Source organism: Oryctolagus cuniculus, chromosome 16, assembly GCF_051225735.1.
Source record: "Oryctolagus cuniculus isolate XC-2025 breed Fujian yellow rabbit chromosome 16, ASM5122573v1, whole genome shotgun sequence".
Lineage (NCBI taxonomy): Eukaryota > Metazoa > Chordata > Mammalia > Lagomorpha > Leporidae > Oryctolagus > Oryctolagus cuniculus.
In genome coordinates, this window is record NC_142882.1 from 17,259,992 (window position 1) to 17,285,553 (window position 25,562).

General features: G+C 42.7%; 3 protein-coding genes and 1 long non-coding RNA gene across 5 annotated transcripts in view; 1 reads left to right on the forward strand and 3 right to left on the reverse strand.

Moving 5' to 3' along the window:
* The window catches only part of LOC127489333 (uncharacterized), a 54,026-nt gene extending 34,291 nt beyond the window's left edge, over positions 1-19,735 (forward strand). The window contains exons 2-3 of one of the 2 annotated variants that reach the window (XR_016222961.1): positions 13,422-13,502; positions 19,552-19,735. This is a non-coding gene — a long non-coding RNA (uncharacterized LOC127489333). The remainder of the gene's footprint in view (positions 1-13,421; positions 13,503-19,551) is intronic. The other variant, XR_016222962.1, reaches the window with a different exon arrangement.
* On the reverse strand, positions 7,878-12,059 carry LOC149121545 (olfactory receptor 7E178-like). Its single transcript, XM_089316280.1, has 3 exons — positions 11,958-12,059; positions 10,907-10,926; positions 7,878-8,928 (listed from the first exon to the last, which is right to left on the reverse strand). The coding sequence occupies exons 1-3, from the start codon at positions 12,057-12,059 to the stop codon at positions 7,878-7,880; spliced, it is 1,173 nt and encodes a 390-aa protein (XP_089172406.1).
* Positions 15,184-16,161, reverse strand: LOC127486339 (olfactory receptor 7E178-like). Its single transcript, XM_051830184.3, has one exon. The coding sequence runs from the start codon at positions 16,159-16,161 to the stop codon at positions 15,184-15,186; it is 978 nt and encodes a 325-aa protein (XP_051686144.3).
* A 5,171-nt stretch (positions 19,736-24,906) lies between the features above and the next one.
* LOC138845763 (olfactory receptor 7E178-like) lies at positions 24,907-25,485 on the reverse strand. Its single transcript, XM_089315584.1, has one exon. It carries the CDS (start codon positions 25,483-25,485, stop codon positions 24,907-24,909), a length of 579 nt encoding a protein of 192 aa, XP_089171710.1.
* Between the last annotated feature and the right edge of the window lie 77 nt (positions 25,486-25,562).

The following is a 25,562-nucleotide window of genomic DNA, read 5'->3' on the forward strand; positions in this document are numbered from 1 at the left end:
TCGCACCCACAACCCTTCTCTTTCCCTCTCCCTCCCCCCTTCCATTCACATCAAGATTCATTTTCAATTCTCTTTATATACAGAAGATCAGTTTAGCATATATTAAGTAAAGATTTCAACAATTTGCACCCACATAGAAACACAAAGTGAAAAATACTGTTTGAGTACTAGTTATAGCATTAAATCACAGTGTACAGCACATTAAGGACAGAGATCCTACATGAGGAGTAAGTGCAAAATGACTCCTGTTGTTGACTTAACAAATTGACACTCTTGTTTATAGTATCAGTAATCACCCTAGGCTCTTGTCATGAGTTGCCAAGGCTATGGAAGCCTTTTGATTTCACCAACTCTGATCATATTTAGACAAAGTCGTAGTCAAAGTGGAAGTTCTCTCCTCCCTTCAGAGAAAGGTACCTCCTTCTTTGATGACCTGTTCTTTACACTGGGATCTCACTCGCGGGGAACTTTCATGTAGGTTTTTTTTTTTTTTTCTTTGGCCAGACTGTCTTGGCTTTCCATGCCTGTAACACTCTCATGGGCTTTTCAGCCAGATCTGCGTGCCTCAAGGGCTGATTCTGAGGCCAGAGTGCTGTTTAGGACATCTGCCATTCTATGGGTCTGCTGTGTATCTCGCTTCCCATGTTGGATTGTTCTCTCCCTTTTTATTCTATCAGCTAGTATTTGCAGACACTAGTCTTGTTTATGTGATCCCTTTGGTTCTTAGTCTTATCATTATGATCAATTGTGAACAGAAATTGATCACTGGGACTAGTGAGATGGCATTGGTACATGCCATCTTGATGGGATTGAATTGGAATCCCCTGGTATGTTTCTAACTCTACCATTTGTGGTAAGTCAGCTTGAGCCATGTCCCAAATTGCACATCTCTTCCCTCTCTTATTCCCACTCTTATATTTAACAGCGATCACTTTTCAGTTAAGTTTCAACACTTGAGAATAACTGTGTATTGATTACAGTATTCAACCAAAAGTATTAAGTAGAACAAATAAACAAAAAAAATAATAAGAGGGATAACATATTAAGTTGTTCATCAACAGTCAGGGCAAGGGCTGATCAAGTCACCGTTTCTCATAGTGTTCATTTCACTTTAACAGGTTTCCTTTTTGGTGCTCAGTTAGTTTTCACTTATCAGGGAGAACATATGGTATTTGTCCCTTTGGGACTGGCTTATTTCACTCAGCATAATGCTTTCCAGATTCCTAACAGGGATCACTTTTCAGTTAAAATTTAAACACCTAAGAATAATTCTGTGTTAATTACAGAGTTCAACCAATGGTACTAGAACAAAAAAAAATACTAAAATGGATAAAGTATTACATTGTACATCAACAGTCAGGACAAGAGCTGATCAGGTCACTGTTTCTCATAGTGTCCATTTCACTTCAACAAGTTTCCCTTCTGGTGCTCAGTTATTTGTCACTGATAAGGGAGAACATATGATATTTGTCCCTTTGGGACTGGCTTAATTCACTCAGCATGATGTTTTCCAAATTCCTCCATCTTGTTGCAAATGACCAGATTTCGTTGTTTTTGACTGCTGTATGGTGTTCTATAGAGTACATGTCGCATAATTTCTTTATCCAGTCTACTGTTGATGGGCATTTGGGTTGGTTCCAGGTCTTAGCTATTGTGAATGGAGCTGCAATAAACATTAAGATGCAGACAGCTCTTTTGTTTGCCAATTTAAATTCCTTTGGGTAAATTCCAAGGAGGGGGATGGCTGGGTTGAATGTAGGGTTATATTCAGGTTTCTTTTTTTTTTTTTTTTTTTTTTTTGACAGGCAGAGTGGACAGTGAGAGAGAGAGACAGAGAGAAAGGTCTTCCTTTGCCGTTGGTTCACCCTCCAATGGCCGCCGCGGCCGGCGTGCTGCGGCCGGCGCACCACGCTGATCCGATGGCAGGAGCCAGGAGCCAGGTGCTTTTCCTGGTCTCCCATGGGGTGCAGGGCCCAAGCACCTGGGCCATCCTCCACTGCACTCCTTGGCCACAGCAGAGAGCTGGCCTGGAAGAGGGGCAACCGGGACAGAATCTGGCGCCCCGACCGGGACTAGAACCCGGTGTGCCGGCGCCGCTAGGCGGAGGATTAGCCTAGTGAGCTGCGGCGCCGGCCTATATTCAGGTTTCTGAGGAATCTCCAGACTGACTTCCATAGTGGCTTGACCAGTTTGCATTCCTACCAACAGTGGGTTAGTGTCCCGTTTCCCCCACATCCTCTCCAGGATCTATTGTTGGTAGATTTCTGTATGTGAGCCATTCTCACCGGGGTGAGGTGAAACCACATTGTGGTTTTGATTTACATTTCCCTAATTGCTTGTGATCTTGAATGTTTTTTCATGTGTCTGTTGGCCATTTGGATTTCCTCTTTTGAAAAATGTCTATTGACGTCCTTGGCCCATCTCTTAAGTGGGTTGTTTGTTTTGATGTTGTGGAGTTTCTTGATTTCTTTGTAGATTCTGGTGATCAACCCTTTATCAGTTGCATAGTTTGCAAATTTTTTTCCCATTTTGTTGGTTGCCTCTTCACTTTCCTGACTGTTTCTTTTGCAGTACAGAAACTTCTCAATTTGATACAATCCCAAATGTTAACTTCGGCTTTGACTGCCTGTGCTTCTGGGGTATTTTCCAAGAAGTCTTTGCCAGTACCTATATCTTGCAGGGTTTTTCCAATGCTCTCTAGTAATTTGATGGTGTTGGGTCATAGATTTAAGTCTTTAATCCATGTTGAGTGAATTTTTGTGTAAGGTGAAAGGAAGGGGTCTTGTTTCATGCTTCTGCACATGGAAATCCAATTTTCGCAGCACCATTTATTGAATAGACTGTCCTTACTCCAGGGATTGGTTTTGGATCCTTGATCAAATATAAGTTGGCTGTAGGTGTTTGTAGATGTTTGTAGATGTGGCACCAGCCACAGCACACCAGCCGCAGTGGCCATTGGAAGGTGAACCAATGACAAAGGAAGACCTTTCTCTCTGTCTCTTTCTCTCTCTCTCACTGTCCACTCTGCCTGTCAAAAAAAATAGGTTTGTTTTTAATTTTAATATATTTATTAATTTACTTTGGAAGGCAGAGTGACAAAGAGAGTAAGAGACAAAGAGCGATCGATCTTCCACACATTGGTTCACCCCCAAAATGACCACAGATGTTTGGGCTGGGCCAAGCCAAAGCCAGGAACCAGGAGCTTCTTCTGTATCCTAGTGTCTGGGCCATAGCTGGTGCTTCCCCAGGTGCCTTAGCAAGGAGCTGGCTCAGAAATGGAGCAGATGGGACTCAGTCTCCCATGCGGGATGCCGGTGTCACAAGGGGTAGCTTATCCCACTGTGCTAGAATGTCAGCCCCACGTATTGGTATTTTAATCTTTTAAATGAGTCTTCTTATAAATTGTGTCTTTACTGAATTTTTTTAAGGCAGAGTTAGGCAGAGAGAGACAGAGAGAAAGGTCTTCCTTCCATTGGTTCACCCCCAAAATGGCTGCTATGGCCAGTGCACTGTGCCATTCTGAAGCCGGGAGCCAGGTGCTTCTTCCTGGTTTCCCATGTGGATGCAGGGGCCAAAACACTTGGGCCATCCTCCACTGCCTTCCCCAAGCCACAGCAGAGAGCTGGACTGGAAGAAGAGCAACTGGGACAGAACCAGCACCTCAACCAGGACTAGAACGCAGAGTGCCATCACCAAAGGCTGAGGATTAGCTTAGTGAGCTGTGGTGCTGGCCTTGAATTTTTTATATATTATAAGACTATTAAGTATTACATATTTATTTAGCACCTTATGATTAGTTACTTAGGAACAGCTGAAAGAAAGACAAGGAATAATTTTTAAAAGTTCATAGGAAATAGAGTTGAAAGAAAGGTTCAAAATAGGCATTTCCTTGTACTTTTGAAGGACCCCATACATGTAAACATATCTGCATTTAACCTTGTGATGCAGTAAATAGTAATGCAAACATGAGGAGTTACTCTTGAAAGAAGCACTATAAAAGGAAAGCAGAATTCTCACTGATAGTTCAGAATTCTACCCAAGAACCAAGCTCTTAAAATTTTGGTCTTTGCACTGATACTTTTCTTTGGGGACTTGCCAGTCTAATAATTGCAAATACCCTGCTAGTCCTGTGCATAAGGAAACCATGCTTCCAACAGTCCCTCTTGCAAGCTCTCTGTCTTACAGAACACACAGTATGGGCTCCCTTGCTGTGGGGCATGAGTAGAGGGTGAGGGTCCATTTCCCATTCATGCCCAGTGAGCATGGAGGGCTAAGGCTCTCTCCTCAGGAATTTTGGAAGACATGCAGCCCTGCCTCCTCTAACACACATGATTCTGGAAGGAGGACACACAGGTACAGTCTTCACTGTGCTGAGACTAGTGCTCTTTTTATTTATTTGTATCCACTTGAAATGCAGAGAGGCTGAGACAAAGACAACCAGAGAAAGATAAATCCCATTGCTAGGTCACTGCCCAAATGCCCCCAACAAATGTTCCCAGTGATTTCTTTTTTCTGATTACCAAGGTAGTACTCATTTCACTCCATGATGCATTTCCTTTAAATTTTTTAATGAGTGTTGTCAGCTCATTAAGTATTAAAAAATATGCATTTGGCCACAGTGATATCAGTGACATACAGAATAGGAAGCCCAGGTCTGCATTTCCTACATGATGGCAAGACTTAATATACAGGGACAAAATGCCTGTGTCTGGCCTCTAACAAACTGGCTAAGAGACTGTGTCACCCTAGGTGTGCACAAAACCTGCAAGAGCTGTGTCCAAGTGCATTAGAGTGCTCGCTGCATGTGCACAACAAGGCCCTCCCTGCCCCAAAGGCAGTATGGCAGAGAGAAAATACTCAACTCCTAACATCTCTTGTGGAAGAGAAAGAGCAGGTGGAGTGTTCAAAGTTCTGTCTTCTCAGAAAGGCCTGAGGAAGGAGTTGATGCCTGGCCTGACTTGGACACTTATGGTAATGACATTGCTATGTGGGGCACAGAGAATAAGGGAGGGCAGCTAGGAACAGCCCCCAGAGGAACTGCAGTGCCACAGGCAGACACCAAGTGGAGGAGAAGATGATGCACCCTTGAGGACAATGGTAAAACTCTAACTGCAAAACCACACACAAAAGCCCTGAGACAAAGCCTCCCCAGAAAGGCTTGAGGTTCCCCAGAATGTCTAACATGACTACCAGTAAAGGTCTTTCCCTTCATGAAGCCAATCCATAAGGACTGGGAGAGCCTTATTTATCTTTTTTTAAAAAAAAAAGATTTGATTTAAAAGAGTGACAGAGAGAGAGGAGACTCAGAGAAAGAGAGGTCTTCCATTCACTAGTTCACTCCCCAATTGGCAGCACTTCCCAGAGTTGTGCCGATCAAATGCCAGGAGCTGGAAGCTTCTTCCAGGTCTCCCACAGACATGACTTGGGCCATCTACTGTTTTTCCAAGCCATAGCAGAGAGCTGGATCAGAAGTGGAGCAGCCAGGACTTGAACCAGCACCCATATGGGATGCCGGCACTGCAGGCGGTGGCTTTACCCATTACGACACAGAGCCAGCCCCTCCTGATTTTTCTGAGACTCCAATCTCAGCAGAGAACACAAGCAATGCATAGAAACAAATGAGACATGAAGGAACAAATTTTATCTGCAGAAATAAACCACCTGCAGAGAAATGGAGATATTTTGATTATCCCACAGCAAGTTCAAAATAACCGTCTTAAAGATTGTCAATATATTAACAGATAACACAGAGAAATTATGAAAACTATGTATGAACAAAATGATAATAAAATAAAGAGATGTAAACTATAAAAGAAACAAATACTGGAGATAAAGCATAAAATAACTAAATTGGAATAAAAATACAGTGTTCAAAAGCAGACTGTATCAAGAAGAGAGACTCAGCCATTTTCTTAACCATCCAAATTATTTTTACTGACAGTTATACTTTTAAACTTTTATATCAGAATAGATTTAAATGTATAAAACAAATTATGAGGTAGTATTACAGGGCATGCCCATTTGCCACTCACACCTTTTCCTTTATTAACATCTCATATTAATTGCTTTGTCACAATTAGTGAATCATATCCAGCTTCCCCTGTTTTTAACTCAAAACGTGTTTAGTCTTTACAATCACTGCTAGACTCAACCAATCAAAACTTTGTCTTCAGATTGAGTTGTTTTTTTTTTCAACTATTAAGTAAAGAGCAGAGGGAAAAAGAATGAAAAGAAGTAAAAGAGTCAGATTTAAGGAATACTATAAGAGGACCAACATATGCATTCTGGGAGTTCCACAATAAGTAGAGAGAGAGCGTGCAGCAGAGAACCAACATGATGAAATAATGACTAAAATTTAAAACTTCTCAAATTTGAAGAAGAAAGTAAACATAGATATTCAAGAAGCTCAGTGACCTCCAATTATAATAAATCCAAAAGACTAACACCAAAACAAATTATAATCAAACTGTGTAAAGTCACACAAAGAAGGAAAATCCTGAAACAGAGAAAAGTAGCTCATCACCTACAATGAAGCTCCTGAAAACTTGTTGTCGGTTTTCATCATACACTTCGGGTGCCTTAGAAATTCTCTTCTCAGTCTTCATACACTTGAAGAAATCAGAATCTCTGGTGGAGAGGCTCAAGCCTGAATATTGCTAAAGCTCCTTGGTGTTCCCTAAAAATGAGCAGCACTGCACATTCTCACAGATAACGAAGGGTGACACACATGTGTAAGATACATATAAATTTTGGAAAATATGGAAACTGTAAAAACACAAAAGGAGGGGCAGGCATTGTGGCATAGCAGGTCAAGCCACCGCTTGCAGTGCCAGCATCCCATATGGGTGCCAGTTCAAGTCCCAGCTGCTCCGCTTCCAATTCAGCTCTTTGCTGTGGCCTGGGAAAGCAATGGAAGATGGCTCAAATCCTTGGGACACTGCACCCCTCCCTCTCCCTCTCTCCCTCTCTCCCTCTCTCCCTCTCTCCCTCTCCCTCTTCTTCTCCCTCTCCCTCTCCCTGACTTTCAAGTAAATAAATCTTTTATAAAAAAAAAAGTGTGGTGCCACCATTCTGTATGGGTGTCAGTTTTAGTCCCAGTTGCTCCTTTTCCAGTCCAGCTCTCTGCTATAGCCTGGGAAAACAGTGGAGGATGGCCCAAGTGCTTGGGCCCTGCATTCACTTGGGAGACCAGGAAGAAGCACCTGGCTCCTGGCTTCGGATTGGTGCATCTCTGACCATTAATGGCCATTTGGGGAGTGAACCAATGGAAGGAAAACCTTTCTCTCTGTCTGTCTGTCTGTCTCTCTCTCTCTCTCCCTCACTGTCTGTAACTCTGTCAAATAAATTTTAAAAAAGAGAGTTGTTCATCTGTCTAGGATGTCTGCAACAGCAACAGTAACCTACAGAAAGCTCCATAGTATCAAAGGATTAAGACATGCAGTGGTTGGCCAGTGCCATGGCTCACTTGGCTAATCCTCCGCCTGTGGTGCCGACACCCCGGGTTCTAGTCCCAATGGCTCCTCTTCCAGTCCAGCTTTCTACTCTAGCCAGGAGGTGCAGTGGAGGATGGCCCAAGTCCTTGGGTCCTGCACCTTCATGGGAGACCAGGAGGAAGCACATGGCTCCCGGCTTCGGATTGGCGCAGCACACTGGCCGTAGTGGCCATTTGGGGGGTGAACCCACAGCAAAGGAAGACCTTTCTCTCTGTCTCTCTCTCACTAACTCTGCCTGTCCAAAAAAAACGTGGTGGTTAACCTGAACAAATATTCTATAATGCTCCCCACCAAAAAGACCAAAAGAGGCCAATTTAACACGCAATATATGGAGAGAACAAGAGCCTCAAAAACCATGGAATGTGAGAGGTGAGGTTTGTAGTTCTAGACACTCAGTTTAGCTGCTTTGCAACTAGTACCCCAAATGCATGGCACTGAGACTGTGTTGCTGAGGAGCCTCCAGATGGCCCTCTTGATGTCCCTGTTCCTCAGGCTGTAGATAAAGGGGTTGAGCATGGGGGTGACCAGAGTGTACACCACTGAAGCCCAGGCACCCTCCCCCAGAGAAAGTGAGAAATTTGAACTGAGATAGACCCCAAGGCCTGTTCCATAAAATAAGCCAACAACTGTCAGATGAGAGCCACAGGTGGAGAAGGCTTTGTACTTCCCACCTGGTGATGGGACCCTCAGAATGGAGGAAATGATTTTATAATAAGAGAAGAAGAGTGCTGACATAGGGAGAAAAGCATATACAACACCAATAAAATATACGAATATGTCATGAATGATGGTGTCAAGGCAGGTGAGGTTGAGAAGCTGCGAAGGATCACAGAAGAAACTGGAAATTTCAACATCCTTGAAGCAGGTAACTTGCAATACCATCAAACTGTGCAGCAGGGAATCCAAAAGACTGCCCACAACTGTCACTGAAACTAAGAAACCACAGCGGCGGGGGTTCATGATGATCTGGTAATGAAGAGGGTGACAAATGGCAACAAACCTGTCATAGGCCATCACTGTCAGAATCAAATCATCCATGCATCCATAGATGATGAAGAGAGACATCTGTACCAGGCAGCCCACATAGGAGATGACTGTGCTGTGAGTATAGACATCCACAATCGCCTTGGGAACCGTGGTAGAGGTGAGACCCACATCAGCCAAGGACAAGTTGCAGAGGAAGAAGTACATGGGGGTGTGAAGGTGGGAGTCTGATCTGACAGCCAGGATGATGAGCAGATTCCCGAGCACTGTGACCAAGTACATGGACAGGAACAGCACAAAAATGAGGGACTGTAGGTCTGGATCCCCTGAGAATCCCAAGAGATGGAATTCTGAGACACGTGTAAGATTTTGTGTTTCAATATAACCTGCATTCCTTCTGGAAAAGAAAATAATGTTGGTAAAAGTAAACAGATAACAGGCACCCAGCACTCTGTATATGTTTTCAACTCAACTAGTCAAGCATATAGTTCAAGAGTAACTCTAAGGTTTATACAGTAAACGGATTTAAAAGAAAATGTTACTTGGTACTATACAGTTTAGAAATTCATAATTTTTTATGATGTGTTTTCCCACTCTCATTCACATTGGTGAGCATACAACTTCTTCCAGTCTTCTCAACCATAACACACTCAGGCTTCTTAGGGTGCTTTCATGATTGGTTTTCGTGTTACTCAGCTCCTTCCACGCACATCTACTTTAGAGACACTCAAATGAAAATTTTAGAAGACCATAAACATTAGAAGGACTAAGTCCATGATAACAATCAATTATAACCTATTCTTTGAATTCATTTTTAGTTTTTTAGTTTTAGTGGATGTAATTTAGTTCATAGATACAATATAATGATATTCAGTTTTTATTCCCTCCCTCGCTCACTTTCTTTCCTTTTTGAGATAATATATTTTAATCTACATTATGTTATGCTACTATACTTTTAATGAACAGTGATTACTTTAAATTTTACTATCTATGGGTGAAATGGTCATCTTTCTATTCAATGACTATAACACTTGTTTATATTTCTGTTAAACTAGGGTCTTTTGCTTTTCTACTTGCTAAATTTTCTTTTGGTGAAGCACCCTTTGCTTTTTAAAAGGAAGCATATAAAGTGTCTTTCCTTGTTTAGAAAAACATTCTTGCTAACAGTGTGCTATATACCTTATTTTAATGTAATCAACAGTGTAATTTACTTGACTTAAACAAAGTATAATACCCTGAAGAGCTAGAACTGCGTTATCTAACCACCAAATTAAAGTTGGGTATTCACAATCAGGAAATATTGCTGAGTATCAGTTGCCCTCTAGGGTTTTATCATTCTTAGCTCTTCTGATTGCCCTCCTTTGTAGATGGAAGTAGTCACTCAAGCATTGTGTATCTGCTTGTTTTGAGAAACAGAGACACAGACGGCTAGAGATTTGAGAGTTTTCCTCCACTGGTTCACTGCCCCAAATGACTACCATGGCTGTGACTTCTCCCATGTGGAAGCTTTGGGAGATGGAATTCAATCCAGGTCTTCCACATGTGTTGGAGGAACCCCAATATTTGATCATCACCACTACTTCCTATCATCTGCAGTAGCAGGAAGCTGGAGTGAGGAGCCAGATCCGGGAATCCAACCCAGGCATGCCAGTGTGGGAGGTGGGCATCTTAACCACAATGCTATATGCCCACTCCCATTTGTCTTTTAGCATCATTTAATACATAACTCCTTTCATTTATTTTGTGGACCTCAAATCTTGATGAAAATAGTTTATGTGTGTACATATAATCATGTAATATCAGTGACCACATATGTAACACTGCTACACTAGGCACCTGACAATGATATAAAATAATGAACTTTAAGAGCCACCTGAATTTTTCAAATATTTTTCATATACACACCTTTTAACCTCAGTGTTTTTATTTTTTAGAAAAACTGCTATATAAGAGATGTTTCCTTTAAACTTGTTTAAAGCTTTTATTCTGTTTACTTTCATGGTCTGGTCATTCTGCTTTATGGTTTTTCTGATAATAAACTTTCTTGCCTGTAGTTGAAGTGAGGGAGATCAGGGAAGACCCAGCACCAGCTTTGAGTTTCCATCATCCTATGTAGAATTCCAAGATTGTCATGACACCCCTTCCTGATAGCTGGAGTACAGTTCTCTAACTTCAGCTGCCTAAAGGCAATGCTAATTCATTCCTTGGTCTTGGAACCCAAGACCCAAACCGCATGCCTCTTTCTCAGATTAAGTGAGTGATTTCAAGAGTTGGGGACAAAGTGGATGGCTGAGTTGAAATCTTGAAATGAGATTGAGAGAAAGAGAGAGAGAGAGAGAGAGAGAGAGAGAGAGAGAGAGAGAGAATATCCCCAGAATGACTCTGTGATCTTTCTGTGTTCTTTGCCTTTAAACTCAGCCATACTTTACCTACTGCTGCCCACTGTGATCTACCAAAAAACCCCAAGGTAAGATCACAGTGAAATGGGGTCCCTCCCTGGAGTGACCAGAAAGAGAAAGAGATGGCTGCTATATCAGAGGGGAATACTAGACATGCTCCTCGTGTCTACAGTCAGACTACTCACTTGTCTCAAACATGACTTCACTCATTTCTACTCCACAACATTGCAAGAGTTACACAAAAACTCAGGGCTCCTCATTTCTTTTGTAAGACAAAAATAAATGTGGGCAATGGAACATGGTTTTATGTTGATGCAATCAAACAAGCTACTTAGAACCTAGGGTTCAGAGCCTGGCACTTAGGAAGCCCTCAATAAAGCTGTGTGATGTTAGGGACATGGCATCCTCCCCCTCCTCCTCACCATCACCTTCATGACATTGCTGAGTGCTCAGGGGACAGTTTTAGGTATGCACAGGCTGCTGTCATGAAGGGGCTGCCAGTGGGACTGGGAATCACTGTGGGAGGGAAAAATTCAAAATGAGAAATCTTGGACCCTGATGAGAACCAAGAACATAAACTTGCATAGGCCTCTGAGCTGAAACTGTCTATGGTTTCCCTCCCAGCTGTCTAGCCCAGCTGTCCTGCTTGTCCTGATAATGAGGAAACAGTGTTCCTGACAGCCCCATCAACTTCCACTGTCTCCCTCAGCACTTACTGGGCTGTGCTGAGTCTGAGCAGAATCATGTCCAAGGGCGATGGCTCCACTGCTGCTCTGCTGCCTGGAGTTCAAGGGAGCCTCAGGCTTCGGACTCAGGACAGGGAAGGAGACAGATTCACTCTGGGGCTTCCTGATGCAGACACTCACATGGAGAGGAGTGACCATTATATTTCCACTGCAACATCATGGTCTGGAGGCTCTGCTCATTGTTTGTGCTGAGAGGACCTTGGGGGCTCAATGCACAGAGCTCCTAATTAGCCTGTAGGCCCATGTAGCCCAGTCTCTGATGACTTGCTGATGCTAATGGGAGAAAAACAGGAGAAAAGTAAGTGCACCTGGAATGTTCTCCAAGGACCGCTCACCTCAGATTCTTGCTGCTGAATTCCAAGATGCAGGATCTTTACATAAAATTCAGATTTTTGTTCTCCATGTTCACAAATCCCAATGTGATTCTTTGAGTCCATTGCAGCAATATGAAAACCATGGAGAATTCCATTTTCTATGCCAAGAATCTGAAACTGAGTGACTGACTAGTCAATCTAATTATCCCAACTGCCCTGCCAGTCCTGCCCATGAGGAAACCTTGCTTCCTACAGTACCTCTTCCATCCAATGTGTCCCACAGAGTGCACTGGGCTGGGCACCCCTGCTGTAGAACATGTCTGGGGAATGAGGGTACACTGCCCTTTTTTGCCAGTGATCAATGAGGGGTGAGCTGTCTCCTCAGGACGGTTAGGAAGACAGCCAGGAGGGACATCCTAATACAGATGACTCCAGAAAGAGAAGACACAGGCACAGTTCTTCCTAGTCTGGAACCAGTATTCTTACTTAAAAAGTCATTCTTTGGCTGCCAGCGCCACGGCTCACTACGCTAATCCACCGCCTTGTGGCGCCAGCACACCGGGTTCTAGTCCCGGTCAGGGCGCCAGATTCTGTCCCAGTTGCCCTTCTTCCAGGCCAGCTCTCTGCTGTGGCCTGGGAGTGCAGTGGAGGATGGCCCAAGTACTTGGGCCCTGCACCCCATGGGAGACCAGAAGTACCTGGCTCCTGCCATCAGATCAGCGCAGTGCGCCAGCCGCAGCGCACCAGCCACGGCGGCCATTGGAGGGTGAACCAATGGCAAAGGAAGACCTTTCTCTTTGTCTCTCTCTTTCACTGTCCACTCTGCCTGTCAAAAAAATAAAAAATAAAAAAATAAATAAGTCATTCTTTGTATTTGAAGGACAAAAAGAGGCAAAGACAGAAAGACAAAGGGAGAGAACTTCTAGTGACTGATTCACTCCCTAAAAGCCCTCAAGACCCAGTGCTGAGTCAGGCAAAGCCAGGAACTGAGGATCCAACCTGGGTCTCCCATGTAGATGGCAGAGCCAAAAATACTTAAGCCACAATATGCTGAATCACAGGGTGAACAGTAGTAACAAGAAGTAAAAATTGGAAGCAGAGCAAGGACTCAAACCCAGGCACTCAAAACTAAGAGCCTGCATCCAAAGTGACATCTTAACTGCCGTGCCAAATGCTTGCCCCATGCACTAGCATTAAAGACTGCACATGGTATTTTCTCAGAATTTCTTGAGCACTTGAGGTACTGAAGAGTGGGTCTCTGACATTGGTGTGTATGCACCCTAAGATTGTGCATCTGTCGATCTTCTCCCCAGCATGTTACACAACCCATAAAATGATCTGCTCTCAGCCACATTTTCCTGCAGAACTGTCAGTTGTGTCGATGTATCTCTGCATTGTGTAGTTATACAGTTTCTACCACACTGCTCCATGGTATATCATCAGTCATGTAGTCCAAAGAAATAACCATGATTTCTCTTCTTCCAGCAGAATCTCCCTATGTCACAAACAGCTGTAGGCTTTCAACAAATGCTGCCAGTACAGGGGCCTCTGATGTTTGCTCTCCAAGTAAGTGATCATTGCACACCAGAATGTATTTTCCGTAGGTATTTTAATGTGTGTTATCATGTCATTAAGTCTTTAATGCAGTATACTTTGGAGATTAGTGATATCAAGAAGGCGATGGAATAGGAAACTCTATGGCTTCATTTCTCCCATTGAGATTGGATTTACCAACATTGTGAACCAAATCACCTTTGTTAGAACTCTATAAATGAGTTAAGAGATTGTGTCACCCTAGCTGAGTGCAAAGCCAGGGAGAAGTGTATCAAAGTACGTTTGTTGCATTTTCCCACTACAGAGCTCTCTGTCCCAGAAACAGCATAGCAGAATGAGGAGAAAATTTCCAACTCCTGGGAGGGAGTTCCAATCTCTCATGGAAGGGAAAGAGAAGATGGAGCATTCACACAAAGTTTTGACTTCTCAGGGTTGCCTGAGGCACTGGTTCATACTTTGCCTGCCTTGGAGCTCAAATGGTAATGCCATTGAATGGAAATGGCTGTAGAGAACAATGGAAGGCACCTTGGCACAGCCCTTAGAGGAAGTGCAGTACCACAAACAGACACTAGGGGAAGGAAGAGATGCTGAGCTCTGGAGAGAAAAGGCTAACCCCTTGGACCCCTGCACCCATGTGGGAGACCAGGAGGAAGCTCCTGGCTCCTGGCTTTATTGGCTTAGCTCTGGCCATTGTGGCCATTTGTGGAGTAGTCAGTGGAATGGAAGATCTTTCTCATTCTTGCTCTCACTCTCACTCTGCCTATCTCTGTAACTCTTTCTAATAAAATAAAAATAAATCTAAAAAAAAAGGCTAACCACTTTAACTGCACAAATCACACACAGAGAAACTCAGGGAAGTTTGGGTGTCACCCAGAGTCTCTAGACAGTCTGCTGTGAAAGTCTTTCCCTGTAGGAAGCCCATCCGTAAGGACTGGAAGATGCTTTTTTTCCCCAATGCTCAAATATCCATGGAGAGTACGAGAAAGCATAGAAACAGGGAAATATCACCTAATCAAATTAATAAACTGCATCTCCAGCGTTAAAGTAGTATGTCTTCCTAAAGGAATGCATGTATTTGATCATCCCACAACAAACTCAAAATAACCACTTAAAGATTATCAGTATGATAACAGATAACACAGAAACATAGAAACAGAGCAATCAGGAAAATGGTGAGTTAGCAAAATTGTAATAAAAATACAGAGACATAAACTCTAAGATAAAAAATGAGCAGAAATATAGAAGATGAATAAAACAATAACTCTATTGGACTATTCAGTGGAATGTTCAGCAGAATAACAAGAAGAATCAGTGGCTTTTTTAACTTTACAAATAATTTTTATTGAGAGTTGTATATTTTTTAACATTTTATTTCAGAATAGGTTTAAATTTATACAACATAACTTGTGAGGTAGTCATACGAAGAATTCTCCTACACCCCTCACCTCATCATTTCCTGTATTAAAGCTCATTAATAACTTTGTCACAATTATTGATCCACTCCCAGATTCTCATCTTTTTATCCAAAAGCCTTTTATCTCTTCATCTCTCCAAGCCTCTCGTAATGTATAAAAAAATCTACAATATGCCTCATTAAAAGGACCAAAAGAAATAATAACCAGACACAAAATCTGGAGAGCAGCAGCCTCACACATCATGTACAGAGAAAAGTGAGATTTATAGGTTGAGAGCTTCATTTTGCTGCAGTTCCCACCAAGAGTCCAGATGTATGGCTCAGGGACTGAGATGAGCCTGTTTTCCTGAGGAACCTCCACATGGCCCTCTTCATGTCTCTGTTCCTCAGGCTGTAGATAAAGGGATTGAGCATGGGGGTGACCACAGTGTACACCACTGAGGCCAAGGCACCCTTTCCAGGAGACACTGAGAAAGTTGAACTGAGATAGACTCCAAGGCCTGTTCCATAAAATAAGCAAATGACTGACAGGTGAGAGCCACAGGTGGAGAAGGCTCTGTACCTCCCACCTGGTGATGAGACTCTCAGAATGGAAGAAATGATTTTATAGTAAGAGAAGAGGATCCCTGAGATAGGGAAAAATCCATATATGATGCCAACAAGATACCTGACTATGTCATTGGTGAAGGAGTCAGAGCAGGCAAGACTGAGAAGTTGAAAAGGGTCACAGAAGAAATTAGAAATTTCAACATCCATGAAGCAGGTAACTTGCAAGACCATCAAACTGTGCAGCAGGGAATCCAAAAGACTGGCCATAAAGGATGCCAAAACTAAGAAGCCACAGTGGCTGGGATTCATGATGGCCTGGTAATGCAGGGGGTGACAGATGGCGACAAAACGGTCATAGGCCATCACAGTCAGAATCAAATCATCCATGCATCCACAGATAAGAAAGAGAGACATCTGCGTCAGGCAGCCCACATAGGAGATGATTGTGCTGTGAGTGTGGATGTCCACAGTCACCTTGGGAACCGTGGTGGATGTGAAACCCACATCAGCCAAGGACAGGTTGCAGAGGAAAAAATACATGGGGGTATGCAGGTGGGAGTCTGAGATGATGACCAAGATGATGAGCAGGTTCCCGATCACTGTGATCAGGTACATGGACAGAAACAGCACAAAGAGGAAGGGCTGCAGTTCTGGATCCTCTGAGAATCCCATGAGATGGAATTCTGAGACACGTGTGATATTTTGCATTTCAATATATCCTGGAATCCTACGGGAAAAGAAAACAGTGTTGGTAAAAGGAAGCACACAAGCAGGCAATCGGCACATTTTATTATTTTCAGTTCAACCAGTTATGTGTGTAGCACATGGGTAACTCTGATGTTCTTAGAATAATTGAATTAAAAGAGAAAAATTTTAATGCAATACAATACTTAAAGATTTATTTGTTTATTTGAAAAGCAGAGTTAGAGGCAGAGGCAGAGAGGAAAAGAGAGAGAGGCCTTCCATCCACCAGTTCCTCGCCAGATGGCTACAATGGCAGGACTTGAGCCAATCTGAAGCCAGGTGCCTGGATGTTTTTCTGTGTCTCCCATATGGGTACAGGGTCCCAAGTACTTGGGACATCTTCTACTGCTTTCCCAGGCCATAGCAAAGAGCTGGATCAGCAGTGGAGCAGCCGGAAGTCGAACCGGTGCCCATATGGGATGGCAGCACTGCAGGCAGTGGCTTTTACCCTCTACACTACAGTGCCAGCCTCTATAATAATTTCTTGACAGTGATGAACTCAATCTTACAGCTCTTTCATGATTTATTTTTTAAATTTTTATTTGAGGGCCTGTGCCGTGGCTCACTGGGTAATCCTCCACCTGTGGCACCGGCATCCCATATGGGCATCGGGTTCTAGTCCTGGTTGCTCCTCTTCCAGTTTAGCTCTCTGCTGTGGCCCAGGAGGGCAGTGCAGGATGGTCCAAGTGCTTGGGCCCCTGCACCTGCACGGGAAATCAGGAAGAAGCACTTGGCTCCTTTCTTTGGATCGGCGCAGCACCAGCTGTAGCAGCCATTTGGGGGGTGAACCAATGGAAGGAAGACCTTTCTCTCTGTCGCTCTCACTCTCTGTAACACTACCTGGCAAAGAAATTTTTTTAAAAAGTTTTTTTATTTGAAAATCAGAGACTATGAGCCAAGGGATGCTCTTCTCAATATGCAACAGAGGTTATTTTTATGCCTCCTCTGTGAAAAGCAAATAATAGGGTCTGAGGAATCAAAAAAGGAAAAGGGAATGGGAATGTCATTGTTCCCAAAATACATTGCTTATATTTTGCGAGGATATACTTGTACTCTAAAAGGTTTTGTAGGAATGAAAATAAAGTATCAATTAATATTAATAGAATTAAACTTTGGGATATAAAAATCTTGTCATAATATGTGGAAAATGTATATTATGAAAAACTTGTCATGATTTTTTAAAAATTGGGACCAAAATAAATTCATATTTTTCATTCCATTTTTCTGTGAATGTTTTGAAGTTCTCATACAAGGAAAGCAGTAACAAGTCCTTCTACAGAAATAGGAATGCACAGGGTCAAGCAGCTTATATTTTAGTGAGTGAAATGAAGATCAACCTTAAAATGGTAATAACAATATCTAAATTTTCTTTTGTCCACTTTTGATTCATCTATTGCATATACATCACATATGAAGCTTCTATAAACCAATTCATTACTTAATGAGGTATCAACTCAGGTGATAATGCACGTGTCAAAGATCCTGGGAACATCCTATATGCATAGGAATAATCAGTGGATTGTTCAGGATTCAAAACTGCACGGTCTCTGGATCTGATGCATCTCCATTATCTCCCAACCATCAGAATGTATTAAGCAGAGTTCCCTAAGTTACAACACTAGGTACCTTTGAAGTTGGTTGTCAATGTCTTCACAGATTCTGCAGGAGAAATGGGACTTAACCCCTCATCTTAATGTCTCATATTGATAGTAAGTGGCAAGATTACAAGAGAAGTCGAGGAAGTTGAAAGCTGAAGTGAACTCTCAAGAGAAAGATCTTCCCTGAGTTACCCTGTGCCTGTTCATCTGTGATCTTTGCCTTTGAACTCAGCATCCTTCCCTGGCTGCTGCCCACAATGGTCTACAAAGAAACCCCAAAGGAAGAGCGCAGCAAACAGGAAGTCTCTTCCTGGAAGGACAGAAAAGGGAAATGACTGCTTGGTCATCACAGGGGAATACCGGCCACATTCCTTGTGTCTGAAATCAGACCACCTGATTCAGAATCGCCAGCTGCTGCTTCTACCTGACAACCTGATGTGAAATCCATGAGAAAGCCTAGCCCCTATCCTCCTCTATAAAATAAAAATGTGGGCTACATGATGAAATGAAATGAGCTACTAAGGACGTAGAGTTCAGACAGTGGCACTTAAGGCCTGTGATGCTTTGGTTACTGATATCCTCATCCTGAAACTCATGTTCATGTTGGGGTGTTCGGGGATAACTTGTACAGATTTGTTTGCCGCAATCATGAAGGAGATGCCAGTGCGAAGAACAATCAGCATGAGAGGAAAGAAAAACACTGTCTGAGTCTCTTGAAAACCAAGAGCATAAACATCACAACTTCCTAAGCTGAAATGTGGCCTATTTGGGGAGTAAAACTGTCTTTCACAGCAATCATTTCATCCTAATGATGAGGAAACAATGGTCCCAACATTCCCAGATCATTGCACCATCTCCCTCAGCACTTACCAGGCTGCACTGAGTCTTGGCTGAAGCATGACCAAGAGTGATGGCTCCCCTGCTCCTCTTCTGTGGGGAGTGCAATGGAGACTCGTGTCCTATACTTGGGACTGGAAAGGGGACAGTCAGGCCGTGCCCTCTTGATGCTGAAGCTCCCCGTGGTAGGAATCAGCATGGAGCTACTAGAATTCCACTGGCAAAGTCAAGGTCTAAAGGTGCTGGCTCATTATTTATACTTGGAAGACCCTGGGGGCTCAGTGCACAGAGCTCCTCATTAGCCATGCTCCATGTTATCCCAGTCTCTGAGGCCTTGCTGATATTAATGGAAGAGGAAAAGTTAAGTGTACCTGGAAACTTTTCAGAGTGAAAGCTCACCTGTGCTCCTTGCTGCTGATAAGTTACATGATATTTATGTAAAATTCAGACTCCCATTTTGAATTCCACAACTCAGCATGTGATTGTTATGTCTGTAAATTCATTGTATTAAGGATGGTATCTAAGGAGAATTCACTCTTCCTTGCCAAGAATCTGATTCTAGGTTCTCATTAGTCTCTATAGACAAGCTTCCTGTGTTCATTTCCTAAGCACTTGCTTGGGTTGGTATTTTGTGTCTTGGAAACTTATGGCTTCTTACTAATTTGAATAAGTATGTCTAAGAGTGTCTCTTATCAAATTGCATTGACATAAATCATTGATGTTTCCATGTTTATTTGGTAACACACCCCAGTACTTTAGAAATAGCAAAAAAAGAGAGAGAGTACTTCAAAAAGTGTTTAGAAAAAAAAATGTAATTAAGGGGATGGTGCTGTGCTGTAGCAGGTAAAACTGCCACCTTCAGTGCCAGCATCCCATATGGGCACCGGTTTGAATTCTGGCTGCTTCACTTCCCATCCAGCTCTCTGCTAATGCCTGGAAAAGCAGTGGAAGATATCCCAAGTGCCTGGACCCCTGTACCAAATGGGAGACCCAGAGGAAGCTCCGGGCTCCTGGCTTCAGATCAGCACACCTCTGGCCATTTCAACCATTTGGAGAGTGACCTCTGCATTTGCCTCTGCCTCTGCCTCTCTGTAACACTGCCTTTCAAATAAATAAATCTGGGGGAAAAAAAGAAAAGGTCATTAAGAGAAATGTTCATAATATACATTTTCCATGAAATTTTAAAAATTCCATATATATATGTATATATATACTATTGTTCCTGCTGTATGGTAAATAGTTGTGTAAATGTACTGAGTCACTCTGTAAGGAACCAGGGTAAAAGGAAAGCAGTATTTCCACTGGTTCTTGTCACCTGGATTATAAAATTTGGAGCTCATCTGTCCAGCTGTCCAAACTACCCTGCTGGCCCACATATGAGGAAACAATGATCCCAACAATCCCTCCTGCAGCCTCTGCATCCCACAAAATTCACTGGGTGGGGCTCTCTTGCTGCGGCCCATGGCGGGCAAGTGAGAATGCATTTCCATTCCATGCCCAGTGAGTAGAGGGCTGAGGCTGTCTCCTCAGGACTGTTCAGGACACAGTTGGGCCTTGGCCTCCCAAAACAGATGAGTCCAGTAATGGATACACATCTATGATTTTTGTTGGACTGGGGCTAGCAGTCCTTTTAAATTTTTCATTCATTTTTATGTATCTGTAAGGCAGAGATACAAAGGTAAGATAATGATAAATTATCAGAGAATGATAAAACCCATCTTGTAGTCTACTCCCCAGGTGCCCCCAATACCTAGGGCAGGGCCAGGACTAACCCAATGCAAAGAAGTCAGTGTGGGTCTCCCACATAAGTAGAAGGAACCTGAAACTTGAGCCATCATCTGCTGCCTCCCATCAAATGCATTTGCAGGAAGTGGATTAAGAAGCAGATCTGCAACACAAACCTAGCATCTTAGTACAGGATTCAGGCATCACTGTGCTAAACACAAATCCCTGGGAGCGGAGTACTGAAAGTCTAAAAGCACAGCCTGATTTGATGCTCATGTGATCTTGAACACTTTAAGTGCTAACATCTGTATGCACTGAGGTTATGCAATGACCCAGCTGCCTTTCAGCAGAACACCCATAAAATCATCATGCTCTCAGATATCTGCAGCACAACTGTCTCTGTCTATGTACTGATAAAGATTCTACCCATACTGCTTCGTGATGTATCCACAGCCAACTAGTCCAAAGAGGTCATCTTGGTTTCTTTTTTATCCCCCAGAATCTCCCAATGTCACAACAGGCTGTAGCCATTTTGTGGCAAAATTCACAAGTGATTCCAGTAGTGTATGATTTTTGTGCATCATGTAGTTCTCATTTTGCTACAGAATGTATTTTCTTTAGATTTTTTTAATGAGTGTCATCAATTCATTAGTGGTTAATAAAATACAATGTGGGACACAGTGCTATCAGTAACACAAAGGAATAGGAAGTCCCAGATCTTCGTTTCACCCACAGAGTCCTGACTTAACATACATGGGCCAACATGGTCCAAATTATCTGTAAGAGCTCCACAAGCTGGTTAATGCTTTACATCATGCCCAGATGAACACAAAGCCAAAAGGTACTTCCTCACAGTGCATGACAGCATTCTTTGTGTTTGTCAGCCAAGGCCCTGCCAGTGCCAGAAACACCATCTCAGGATAAGCAGAAACCCCGCAACTCCTAGCATCTGTCTTGGAAGGGAAAGAGAAGATGTGTTGTCCTCTCAGGGGCTACCTGAGGAAGTGCATTATACCTTGCCTGCCTTGGAGTTCTAATGGAAATGGCAGTGGCCTATGGGTACCAGATTAGGAGCCACTGAGAACTATGGAAAACACTAGTTATCCTCCCAGAGCAACTTCAATACCATATATATATATAAACACACACAGCCCAGAGAAGGTGCCTCCCAGCAAAAGTTGGAGAGTCCCCAACAATCTCCGTGACGGTCTTTCCCCATATGAATCCAGTCCAGAAAACTTGGGGAAGGTGTTTTCCCAAATGATCACATCTAACCAGAGAACAAAAGGAATGCATAGAAACTGGGAAATATGACCCAAAGGAACAAATTGCTTCATCAGAAATAAGTTACTAAACCCTCTTTAAAGATATGGAGAGGGGCCGGCACCGTGGCACACTCTGCCTGCAGTGCAGGCATCCCATATGGGTGCCAGTTCTGGTCGGTTGCCTCTCCTCGGATCCAGCTCTCGGCTGTGGCCTTGGATAGCAGTAGAAGATGGTCCAAGTGCTTGGGCCCCTACACCCACATGAGAGACCAGGAAGATGCACCTGGCTCCTGACTTCGGATCGGTGTAGCTCCAGCCATTGCAGCCATTTGGGGAGTGAACCAATGGAAGGAAGACCTGTCTCTTTCTCTCTCACTGTCTTTAACTCTACCTGTCAAATAAATAAATAAAATCTTTTAAATAAAATAAAGATATGGGGATATTTGATTTTTAAACAAATTTAAAATCATCTCAAAGATTGTCAGCTAACTAAATGATGACACAAAGAGATCAACTGTAAAACCAGAAAAAAAGGAATAAATGAAACAAGTACATATACAACTTTTAACTCTTAAGACTCAGCTTTTCACTCTGGCCTCAGAATCAGCCCTAAAGGCATTCAGATCTGGCTGAAAAGCCCATGAGAGTATTTCAGGCATGGAAAGCCAAGACACTCTGGCAAAAAAAAAAAAAAAAAAAAAAAAAAAAAGAAAGAAAAGAAAAAGAAAAAGAAAAAGAAAAAGAAAAACCTAAATGAAAGATCTCTGTGAGTGAGATCCCAGTGGAAAGAACAGGTCTTCAAAGAGGGAAGTACCTTTCTCTGAAGGGAGGAGAGAACTTCCACTTTGACTATGACCTTCTCTAAATAAGATAAGAGTCAGTGAACTCAAAAGGCTTCCATAGCCTTGGAAACTCATGACTGGAGCATAGGGAGATTAATGATGCCATGAACAGGAGTGTCAATTTGTAAAGTCAACAACAGGAGTCACTGTGCACTTACTCCTCATGTAGGATCTCTGTCCTTAATGTGCTGTACGTACATTGAGATTTAATGCTATAATGAGTACTCAAACAGTATTTTTCACTTTGTGTTTCTATGTGGTGCAAACTGTTGAAATCTTTACTTAATGTATACTAAACTGATCTTCTGTATATAAAGAAAATTGAAAATGAATCTTGTTATGAATGGAAGGGGAGAGATAGTGGGAAAGGGGAAGGTTGCGGGTGGGAGGGAAGTCACTGGGGGGGGGAAGCCAATGTAGTCCAGAAGCTGTACTTTGGAAATCTATATTCATTAAATAAAAGTTTAAAAAAAAGAAAATAAAGGTAACAAACTATAAAAAAAACACAAATTTTGGAGATAAAGAATACAATAACTAAGTTGGAACATTCTATAGAGTGTTCAATAGCAGGTTCAAGTACAACAAAGAATCAGTGAACTTTTGGACTTTTCAAATAATTTATTTAACAGTTATATCTATATTTTTAACACTTTATTTCAGAATAGTTTTAAATATACAAAAGTTGTGAGTCCCCATATATCCCTCATTCTACTTCCCCTATTACATCACATGTTAATATCATTGTTACAGTGAACCATACACATCTTCCCCAATTATTTTTAAAACTTTATTTATTTATTTATTTATTTGAAAGAGTTAACAGAAAGAGGAAGAAACAGAGAGAGAGATCTTCCATTCACTACTTGCCTTACCAAATGTCTGCAATGCTTGGAACTGGGCCAGGACAAAGCCAGGATTCAGGAGCTTCTTTCAGATCTCCCATACAGGCACAGGGGCACAAGCACATGGGCCCACCCCCACTGCTTTCCCAGGTGCATTAATAGGGGGCTGGACTGGAAGTGGAGCAGCCAGGGCTGAAACTGGCACCCATGTGGGATGCCGGTGTTGCAGGCAGCAGCTTTACTCGCTGTGCCACAGTGAAGCCTTTTCCCCTATCATTTCATCCTGAACACTTTCACTTATTCCATGATTCCCAACCTCCAGTAATCAACATTTTTGTGTTAAGATTCAGAATTTTTTATTTAAAATTATCTAGTCACAGGAACAAAAGAAAAATAATGAAGTAAATAAAACTAGAGGGATGTATGGGATACCATAAGGAGATATGCCCTATGCCTTATATTCCATATGCCTTATGGAAATTACACAAAAAAATAGGAAATGGAGTATGGTAGAGAGCCATTTTTAAGAAACAATGACTCCTATTTGGAGCTTCCTACATTTCAAGAAGTAAGTCCATATACACATTATGAAAGCTCAGTTAACTCCATTAAAATAAATCCAAAGAACTACCACTAAGCCAAATGATAATCAAAATATCCATGTTGCAGAAAATGAGAATCCTGAAAACAGCAAAGGAGAAGTAACTTATCACATACAATGAAGCTCTAAAACACTACAGACTTTTCAGATTATCACTAGGGTACCTTAAAATTTCTCACACCAGGGCCTGGAGCTGTGGCAAAGTGGGTTAAGCTGCTGCCTGCAGCCCTGGCATCCCATATTGGTGCCAGTTCAAGTCCTGTCTGCTCCACTTCTGTTCCAGCTCCCTGCTAATGCACCTGGGTAAGCAACAGAGGATGCCCCAGGTGCGTAGGCCCCTGCCACTCATGGGGGTGACCAAGAAGAAGCTCCTGACCCTGGCTTAGGCCTGGCCCAGCCCTGGCCATTGCAGCCACTTGGGGAGTGAGCAAGTGGATGAAAGATCTCCCTCTCTATCGCTACTCCCCAGTCATGCATGTGTGTGTAACTCTGCTTTCCAAATAAATTTCACTTCAGCCTTCACAGAAGTCAAAAAAATCAGAATCTCTAGTGGGAAGACCCAGGCCTGAGGTTAGGTGAACAACCCTGGTGGTCCATTAAAAAATGGAGCAGTGATAGGGGTCCACACTGAAAACCAGCACAAATAAGTTAGATAGGTTCAAAATGGGATGAAACATGCAGAAGAATTATGGAAAAGATGTCAACTTGAAAAGTTCAGAAAGGGTTGTTCATTTGAGCAGGATTCATGGATCATCCATAATAAACTGCAGAGAGTTTTGCAGAGCTAGAGTAGGATTCAGGCATGCAATGGTTAAGATGTATAAAAAATCTGTAATACTCTCCATTCAAAATGGCAAAAGAAGCAATATTCAGACACAAAATTTAGAGAGATGAGAGCCTCATACATCATGTAGTTAGAGGTGAGACTTGTACTTCTAGATGCTTAGTTTTGCTTCCTTTTTCAACCTCTAGTCCAAACGCATGGCACAAGGACAGAAATTAGGCTGTGTTGCTGAGGAGCTTCTGTATGGCTCTCTTCAAGTCCCTGTTCCTCAGGCTGTAGATAAAGGGGTTGAGCATGGGGGTGACCAGAGTGTACACCACTGAAGCCCAGGCACCCTCCCCTGGAGAAAGTGAGGAAGTTGAACTGAGATACACCCCAAGGCCTGTTCCATAAAATAAGCAAACGACTGACACTTGAGAGCCACAGGTAAAGAAGGCTTTGTACTTCCCACCTGCTGAGGGGATTCTCAGAATGGAGGACACAACATTATAGTAAGAGAGGAGGATCCCTGTGATAGGGAGAAAACCATAGATGATGCCAGCAAGATATGTGAATACATCATTGGTGAAGGAGTCGGAGGGAGTCAGGCTGAGAAGCTGAGTAGGCTCACAGAAGAAATTAGAAAATTCCACTTTCTTGAAGCAGGAATCCCTTAAGACCATCAAGTTCTGCAGCAGGGAATACAAAAGGCTCTCCCCAAAGGACGCCAAAACTAAGAAGCCACAGTGGCAGGGATTCATGATGGTCTGGTAATGCAGGGGGTGACAGATGGCAACAAACCGGTCATAGGCCATCACGGTCAGAAGCAAAGCATCCATGCATCCACAGATAACAGAGAGAGACATCTGCATCAGGCAGCCCACATAGGAGA

Coding starts and splice junctions, on each gene's coding strand:
- LOC149121545 (XM_089316280.1), bottom strand. CDS start 12,059: ATGGACTCAAAGAATCACATTGGGATTTGTGAACATGGAGAACAAAAA. Junction 10,927..11,957: donor TTCAGCAGCAAGAATCTGAG/GTGAGCGGTCCT, acceptor GTTTTTTGGTAG/ATCACAGTGGGCAGCAGTAG. Junction 8,929..10,906: donor ATCACAGTGGGCAGCAGTAG/GTAAAGTATGGC, acceptor AAACATATACAG/AGTGCTGGGTGCCTGTTATC.
- LOC127486339 (XM_051830184.3), bottom strand. CDS start 16,161: ATGCAAAATATCACACGTGTCTCAGAATTCCATCTCATGGGATTCTCA.
- LOC138845763 (XM_089315584.1), bottom strand. CDS start 25,485: ATGGCCTATGACCGGTTTGTTGCCATCTGTCACCCCCTGCATTACCAG.